Source organism: Lipotes vexillifer, unplaced genomic scaffold (genome assembly GCF_000442215.2).
Source record: "Lipotes vexillifer unplaced genomic scaffold, Lipotes_vexillifer_v1.1 scaffold291, whole genome shotgun sequence".
NCBI classification, from domain to species: domain Eukaryota; kingdom Metazoa; phylum Chordata; class Mammalia; order Artiodactyla; family Lipotidae; genus Lipotes; species Lipotes vexillifer.
In genome coordinates, this window is record NW_006794559.1 from 1,224,155 (window position 1) to 1,233,234 (window position 9,080).

A 9,080-nucleotide genomic window follows, 5' to 3' on the forward strand; every position below is an offset into this window, starting at 1 on the left:
GAGGCAAGCCCACAACAGGGAGAGAGGAAAGGAGGAGAGAGAAAAGTGAAGGGCAACAGCTAGAAAAGTAAAGAAACATGTTTCCTCAAGTTTTGAACCCGAACACTGAGATCTGGGTTTAAGGGCATGGGGCTGCCAGCTGCTGCTATAAATAAGTCAGGCTTATATTTGCACATATAATATGCAGACAGACAGATGAAATATACACACACACAAATACACAATGTGGCAAACCTTCCACCACACATCCTGACCCCCGCCCCTTCCTTACTCTCTAAGATCTCTGCCTTGTGACTCTGCCCCCTAAGACTGTGTCCAATACACACTTGAGCAGGAGCCTTAGGAAGAGAGGACTACACTGTCAGGTCACCCAGCTCACACCTCCTGAGGACTAGTCTAATTATGATGTTTATTTTTGTAATCAGGTAGACAACTGCAGAAAGACCTGTCTTATGCTTTGTCTGAGACCACCTCAATTGTGTGTGTGTGTGTGTGGTACACGGGCCTCTCACTGCTGTGGCCTCTCCCGTCGCGGAGCACAGGCTCCGGACGCGCAGGCTCAGCGGCCATGGCTCATGGGCCCAGCCGCTCCGTGGCATGTGGGATCTTCCCGGACCGGGGCACGAACCCGTGTCCCCTGCATCGGCAGGCGGACTCTCAACCTCTGCGCCACCAGGGAAGCCCACCTCAATTTTAATATTGGTGGTTTTACTGTTGTTATTATTAGTGATAATAGGAGTAACTTATCTGTCTAGGATTTTACAGTTTGGTGTGCGCTCTTATGTGCATTATTTCAGTCGGTCCTCCTCTTACTATTAATCAGCACCAAGTTTTTAATTTCTTATTTTTCATTCTGAATGACCACTCACTCTTCCCAGAATACTTTTCAAGTGGTTTCTAAAATAATTTGCTACCATGGACATTGTTAACACTCACAATTAGGCATCTAATACTGAGTAGGGAAGAGTAAGTAATGTGGAGATGGGCAGCACTAACTTTTTATTAGGTTCTTCTTGCTCAGTGGACACAGTCACCTTAATGCCCGGCTCTCTTTATACACTTCTCTGGCCATAACTGTTCCTCTAATAGTAGGGGGAGTGGGCTTGTTAAATTCAGAGTTTCTGGGTACTATCTTCTTTACTCAAAGCCCTCACTGAAGAAACAGTCATTTAAAATCTACTGGCTGCCAGTTTGTTTCAAATAGCCTGCTGAAAAACAACCTCAACTTAGGATCTAAGTAATCTTGATCTTTTAGCAATGTAGCCAAATCTTGTCCAGGACTTTGAAAATGATCTCAGAACAAATAAACATGGACCAGAGGAACAGGCAATGCTAAGCAGTCAAGTTGAAACAGAGACCTTATTTCAATCAATCAAACAATACATTTTTAAAAAATTCCTCCCCTGTTTCAAGGAACATTCCAATTCCTGTTTTGGCTAAACGCTGGTAATTTTCCAATGAATCTTCTAAATCTGTGAACTAAATCAATCCTTAGATCCGCCAGCAAGCATCCTACCTCATCTTTGTCCACCTCCTCATCAACTTCATAGACATGAACTGGAAGTTTATCCAACTTGGCCACTTTGCTTTAAAAAGAAGAAAGAATCTTGTTTTATAATTACCTAATCTATGAAGAGATGCTGCATTTCTTCCCCCATCAAAGGAACCAGCATTTAATAAATCCAAAGCTGGCCCACTTGGCTAAAGAATAAAAACAATAGATGAAGTTGCTTTTCAAAATGGGTGATCCAAGAGTTAGAGAGCTCCCAAAAGCTAGGCAGACAAGACGGCATGGCTTGTTGGGAGTTACGCAGATTAAAAATGGGAAAGTGTATTAATACATAAACACATGGTAGAATAACTTTTAATACGAAGTTTAAATGAGGTCACTCCATTTGAAGTGACTGGAAACCACAGTCTTAATGATGATGGTGTTAACAACAAAAATAGGACAATAACGATATCAGTCATTAAACAGTTATTATGTGCTAGGCACTGTGCTGCACTTCACATGTGCTACCTCCTTTAGTCCTTTAGATGGTGGGGGCTGGTGCTAAGACCACTTAATAGATGAGGACACTAAGGCTTACAGAGGGCAGAGTAAGTAGATGATGCAGGCCGACTACAGAGTCTATGTTCTTAATCACTGTTACAACCTTCGCCTCCTTCTCATCACACAACTGAAATTCTTATTAACGCCAAGAGGTAAAATCCACCAGCAGTAGAAGTATATCGTATAAAATACACTGTATCCCCGGCCGGTTCTCCTTCAGTCATGAGAAGAGCATGAACAAACCTATCAGTGAAGATAGCTTTACCGACCAAACAGGAAGAATTAAGTCCCCAAATAAGTACTGGGTACATACAGAAGTAAGGAGCATACCCATCTGGACAATGCTGGAAGGGAGTGTTCTCAGCCGAGGTTTAAAAAGAGGCAATTGGGAAGTTGGCTGGACACTCTTAAGGAGTGGCTGAACCACACAAACAGAAAAAACAAACACCTAGGTCCACTGAGAATAGTATAAACTGTTCAAACCCACAGATGCAACAAACCCTAAGAAAAATTTATTAATAGGGTCTTAATTAAAATTTTTATTGGCAACGGTTACTTTTGAAACACAATCCATCATTATTTGCTTTCAATTTTCATAATAAACTAAAATCTGCCAACTGTGTTATTTCAGGATGTACCATTTTATAAAAGATACCCTCTCAAGGCAAGACCTATCTATACCTGGTTTACTTTAACTACTGCTCATCAATCTAAACACACTTGCTTTTGGTATATTTTAGAATGAGTTAATACTTTAAAGGAGGTAAAGAAATTTGGGAAAACGCTTGTTCTTTGATGTACATTTTTTTAATATAAAATTTGTTCAATATAAAATGCTTTTCATGTCTTTTCAAAATATTCTTTTTAAGATAAAACACACCTCAGCATATTTCAATACACTTAACATTTTGTTTTCTGTTTCTCACTGAAAAAAATCTCACCTGTTTTTGTTTCATCAGTGGTACCCTGAGCAGAATCGCTGAACATAATGAAACCATCCATGTGTTTCTTACCATCTACCAATTCCCAGAGTACTAGGTTTGAGTACTATTAACAAATACCCTGTAAACAATAGCTAACCCATATAGACACAAACCATCCAGAAATATTTTCTCTAACCACTCTGACTGCATGTGAAGTTATACATCTCCCTAGGCATTTCAAGTACAAAGAACTTTCCCTGTGTGTATAACCCCATCTTGTGTGGTCTGATCATTTACTCACTTTGGAAGGTGTCGAAACTCTCCTGAGTAATCTTCATATTTGTAGCTCACAAGATGCCAGTCAGAGTTATAGGTTTTGATGCACTATTTGGGGGTGGGGGTGGGGGCGGAGAGCATAAAACAAAAAAAAGCATAAGAGAAAAAGAAAAAAGACGTGATGACTTTTGGAGAACATTTGGGAAAGTTTATGAATGCACACCCACACCAATATCAAAAAAATTCTTTCCCCTCAACCCTCTCATGCCTGAAATGCCACCATTAGAGGTTCCTATGAAGCTTAAGAACCACTGAAAACGTTACACTTGGGAGAGGGGTCACTTAAGTCACCGTTATTCATGATCCGAGAGCAGATGTTACAAGGAGACAAACCTCACCTCCTCCCGCTGCATTTACATAACAATGTGCTGTTTCTGACTTAAAACCACTTGGCTCCTAAGAAGTCAAGTGGGCTTCTAGAAGAACACGAAAGTAAATGGAAAGTGTGAACCGAAAGATACTTTCACAGTATTTACTAATATTAAAACTTGCTCATTAGTCAATATTACATACATTTGCCCTCAGATTTTCATTTTCTTTATAAGGGACAGTGTGAGGTAACTAGGAAGAAAGATTTAGGTTCCACTTCACAGTGGCACCATGACCTCTTCACGTGTACATGTGTGCATGCATGTGTACAGATGTACAAAGTATGGAGCAGTCCATTGCCCCGATTCCACAGTGACACCAACCTACGCGGACTGCATTAAACTACCTCGCTATCTGACAAGCTCGACCAACCAGCACGGTGTCTTTCATTCATCTGCCCAGGAGGATCCACTGAGTAGTGTGTAGAGTCTTAAGATTATAAAGTCTCCTCCGCCAGATCTTCAAATATGAATGAGTCAAAATCAACAGGTGAAGCATTTGATTTATTTTCCATCAGCGAACTTGCTTTTTCGTATGGACAGCTCTAGACTACACATATATAGATGTCAGTGTGGCAAAAAAAATGAATGAATAAAGTGAAAACATAGGTAGTTAAATGTATTAGTCGTACCAAGTTGGCTTGACTCTGGCTGTAACATCATGAACAAAGTCTCTATTCTGTTTACTTCACTTTGTTGTTGATACTGTGAACCTTTTTATCTATTTCCTACTTCATGCCCCAAGGCTTTCTGAAGCAAAACCCCAAGGTCATGAAAGTAACTACAGCTAACGCCTCTCCGGCCAGGCTCTACACTAAGCACCCTATTGGCAAGGTTGTGAACGGAAGGTAGAGTAAGTTTTTTATATTATCATATTCTGAGGTGGAATGAAGAGCAGAGAAGGGTTAAAAACAAAGTCAGATGTGGGAGCTGAACAACTTTTCAATTTCTTTGCTATGTAGTTACAAATGTTTTTAAATACCACTTTATTCTTATAAATGCTTTTTTTTTTAATTTCAAAGCATGTTCACATTTGGAACATCAGACATCCACACTCAAAATCACATTCCAAAACCAGTATGACTTCAGAATCGTCTGTAGGTTTGGGTTTTCCCATCCTATCCCTGGGTCCATTAGCACAGCTAAGTCAGGTCAGACTATGTATGACACAGTCTTGTGGACATGCTCCTATTATCTTTGTTCTGGTTTTTCACCAAGCCCTTCCACTTCAACTTTCATACCACCAAAGTCTCTTGTAGGATATTAAACCTATTCCGAAGTATAAAATGTACCTGTCCAATTAAAAATAAATAAATAAGTATACACTTGTACATAATCGGTGCATTTATGAACAGAACACCTGAGTAGCCAGATTTTTAATATCTTAGGGAAAATGGGTAAGAAAGATAATTACAGTGTTTAAATATTTTAAATTATAAGGAACTGCAAAAAACACAGTTAACTAAAAACAAAAAACACACAGTTAACCAGGTTAAGTAACTGGCGTCACTCATTTAATAAGCCATTGTTGACCACCCACAAGGCAGGCGCAGGCTAAATTCCAAGGCAGGTGCACAGAACGAGGCAAGCAACCCGCACCCCTCTGGAGGTGTAGAAAGTCTAGGAGACAAGGGGTTCAATCAGAAATCAGTATGCAGAGAACTGCATCTCTAAAGAGACAGGGATCTGACTGGGCTGATTTCATGACTGACCTTTCAAACTTGTGAAATTCAATAATATTTTGAAGTTATACTGGAAGGTTTTTGAAGTTTTGTTTTGTTTTGTTTAAAGCCATTAGGTCATCCTCCTGTGGACAAGAGTACGGGGCGGAAGTGCTGTTGCACTCCACCCTGGTGGAAGAGGCCCAAGAGGGTGTAGCTATGCTGGCTCCTGCCCCACAGGGTGAAGTCGCTATTGCCCAACCTGCAGCGATGAGAGAACTTAATGGAGAGTTGTCCCTCAAACATAATTTTTTTTTTAAGAGACTGGGAGAACTGAATTAGTAATTAACAATTTTACTATATGCTTTAAAACAAGGATCAACAAATTTTTTTCTGCAAAAGGCCAGATAGCAAGTATTTTCAGCTTTGAGGGACACGCTGTGTCCACTGCAGCCATTGGTGTCTGAGCTGTGGTGTGAAATAGTCACAGGCGTATGTGAGCGAGCAAATGGGTGCAGCTGTGCCGCGGTGTACCTTTCTTTACAAAAACAGGCTGCAGGACGGTTCACCTAATGTCCTGCTTTAAAATAAACATTTGAGACTCTGTAAACATATTTGGCTGCGTCTGTCTTGCATTAATGTTACGAATAGAGTGGCAAAGGAGGTAAGACAAGAAGTTACCTTTTCAGAATGATAAGAGAACACACTTCAAAAATTTTAACTACACATTCAAGTTTTCAAAAATCTCAGTGAAACTAAATGTTGTTATTGTAATGGGCCTTCGCTTAGAACAGCATAGCTTCCTTGTAGTGGGCAAATTTATTGATGGGCATATTTAGCTCCTAAATATCAACTAGAAAAATGGGGATAAAAATACACTATTTTTTTTAATGAAGGAGCACTTCAAGAAACAAAATTAAAACACCTAACTCGTTCATCCTATCTAAAGGCACCTGGAGGAAGAAACAAACACCTCAAGACAGAAAAAGCAAGCAATCTCAAAGCAATAATTTTTCTTTCCTCCTTAACGAAAGAGTCGTCTTCTGTATGTTCAAACAAAAGTAATAATAATCATATACTGATCAGGGATAGTTAGGCTCTGCTCATTGTTACCTGGTACTTCCTGAATACTGAACTAATCTTGATAATAAATTACAAGTATAAACATATAAATGAAGTCAATGAATACATAAATGCATGTGCTGAGTCTCCATTAAAGACAATATCAAAGTCTGCTAGATGTCCAGTGAGTACATTCACAAGTTACTCCTATTCTAAGGCTATGAGATAAGTTTTGTAGAATTCATGTTTTGTCATCAAATTGACCCCTGTTGACATTTCTGTCCAAGTTTCAGACTCTGAAAACTTATTATTTTTCTATTCTAACTTCCATCATAAAAATGTAATTACCTCTTTGACACTTTCTTGAAAATATCACTGAAATTTTTAAAAGGGGAGGAGGTATAGAAGAAATACATTACCTCTGTAACAAATAAGCTCTGAGCTTCCTGCTGTGCGTTGGCAGGGATGGTGGAGCACACGTACCGCCCCTGTCGTCTCAGGATGGCCGTCTGTGAAGGAAGCACCAGGACACGACTCGGTTAAGTGAAGACGTTAAGGCGCCAGCCTCCCAGGGCAGTGGGGCCCTTCCCCTTCCTCTGCAGTCGCACCCCGTGGACCCCAGACTCCAGCTGGCTCCTTAAACTTCAAAAGGTGGGGGCAGTGGCTCCCAAGTCCTTCTGGATCACGGGCCCAAGGACCCCTCCAGGCAGGAAAGAGGCCCCTTTCAGAGACCCTAACACTCCCCCACCCCACGTGCTTGATCTAGTCCCACGAAGTTGCCTTTTACTTGCCTGGATTGCGGCAGTTTTAAAACTGTGGTAAAACAGACATAACATTCACCATTTGAACCATTTTTAAGTGTACAGTTCAGGGGCATTAAGTACATTCACATTGTTATACATCCATCTCTTAACTGCCTTTTACAACGGTTCTTATTCATTGCCACATCCGCAGTGGGACCCGTAGCAGGTCCTTAATATCTGCTGACTGAATCTGTGACTGTGAACACTACCTTCCCTCCTGTAACTGAGAACTGCTCCTGTTTCATGAGGCTTATTTATTCTAAATAATAAAATCTCTCACGACTTTAGGCAGCAACACATCTACCCTAATTAACACTGTAGTGTAGGGACTGTAATGTCAATTCGAGTTAACTAGGCCTTGGGCTTCAGGAAGGAATGTTCTAGATTTTTTCTCCCATGGACTGTAATCCTTGGATACTATTAACAGATCATAGTTATAAAAACAGCACACAAGAAACCAGCTTGGTTCCTGAGGCTAATTACTAAGCTGGGATCTCTCAGCATCTGTCCCATCTGTTTTTCTTCTTCCTAAGATTGGAGGAAACTTTGGGTCAGATCTGTGGCCCCTCCTCTGCCAGCACAGGGGAAGAACTCCAGAGCATACATTTTTTAATCATCTTATTTCCTGCCCATTTTGTCTCCTTGTTGTGTCTGCTTCACCTGTCTTTACTCTTTGCTTGCACTGTGACCATCTTTGAAAGCAATCTTAAATCCTACTTTTACAATAAGGCTTCCTTATTCTACGGGAAGAGAAGGAAGGAACTCTGTTCTCTACCAAAGTCCTTCACAGGTGAATTATTAATTCATTCAGCCTCCTCCACGAGGGCTTTCAACACCCTGGCTCTTGGCTTCTTTGTGAAAGTCACAAATGGTGACCCTTCTTACACACCTGGTTCCATGAAATGCCATAGAAATGAATGACAGTAGGCACTGGAGGCATAATCTATTCAGAAAGCTTCAAAGTAAAACATCGATTGTCAAAACTGTTAAGAATCAGGTATACCAGTAAAGGGAAATTAAGAAATTATGTGCACTTCAAAGAAGGACACATTCTATACCCCCACTTACTGCATCCTTATCTTGATTTATTTGGGTCTATCACGATTTTTTGAAACTAATTATCATACTTTAAAAATGTTCATGAAATGGCTCAGGTCAAGAAATAGGACTATTAGGGTCACTTCCAGCTCATTCCCCATCAGAACATTAGGAAGAAATAAAATTTCTTACAGAATTTTCCTAGTGGAATTACCAACTCAAGAAACTTTAATTATGTGACACTTTTCCAAACACCCCTTTAAGGTAAGAAAAATAATAGGAAATGAAACCTTTTTATTATTGTGGATCAAAGTGCATTACGTATTCAATTTAAAAAGAAAGCAACTTTACTCATTAAAGATAGACGACTTTTAACAGATAAGAGAGCACTGGGCATAATTAAACCAATCATCCATGTGTTTATTACCACCCACCAATACCAGAAGGGTGTAAGAAAGAAGCACAGGCTGGTACGAGAGGAAAGAGTCTAAGAGGGGAGTCTAAACCCGACAGGGAGGACATCAAGAAGATGAAGATGTGCACTGAGGCAAAGATGCTTACGCTACACTGTACAGGATGAGCACAAGTTGTGTTTAGCACAAAAAGGAAGAGAAATGTGAAGATAAGCCTACCCTTAGAAAGTTAAAATAACAAAATCAAGTCATAATAGATGAGATTAGCTTTTTGCATACACATAAAAAGCAAACCCATTAAGTCCTAGAATTAAAAAATTATACGCCAAAGAAAAAACTGCCTAAAACTCTAATTAGCTTGAGTTAAACATCTCTAAAACCACACCAACCTGCAGCCTAGTCAATGGTTTTAACTAGGGAAAG

General features: G+C 40.0%; 1 protein-coding gene across 1 annotated transcript in view; it reads right to left on the bottom strand.

Annotated features, from left to right (window-relative positions):
* DOCK9 (dedicator of cytokinesis 9) overlaps positions 1-9,080 on the bottom strand; it is a 176,829-nt gene that overhangs the window by 128,106 nt on the left and 39,643 nt on the right. Inside the window, exons 3-5 of the mRNA XM_007467228.1 lie at positions 6,823-6,912; positions 3,278-3,360; positions 1,517-1,586 (exon numbers count right to left, since the gene is read on the bottom strand). Of these exons, the coding sequence (XP_007467290.1) occupies positions 1,517-1,586; positions 3,278-3,360; positions 6,823-6,912 (243 nt within the window). The remainder of the gene's footprint in view (positions 1-1,516; positions 1,587-3,277; positions 3,361-6,822; positions 6,913-9,080) is intronic.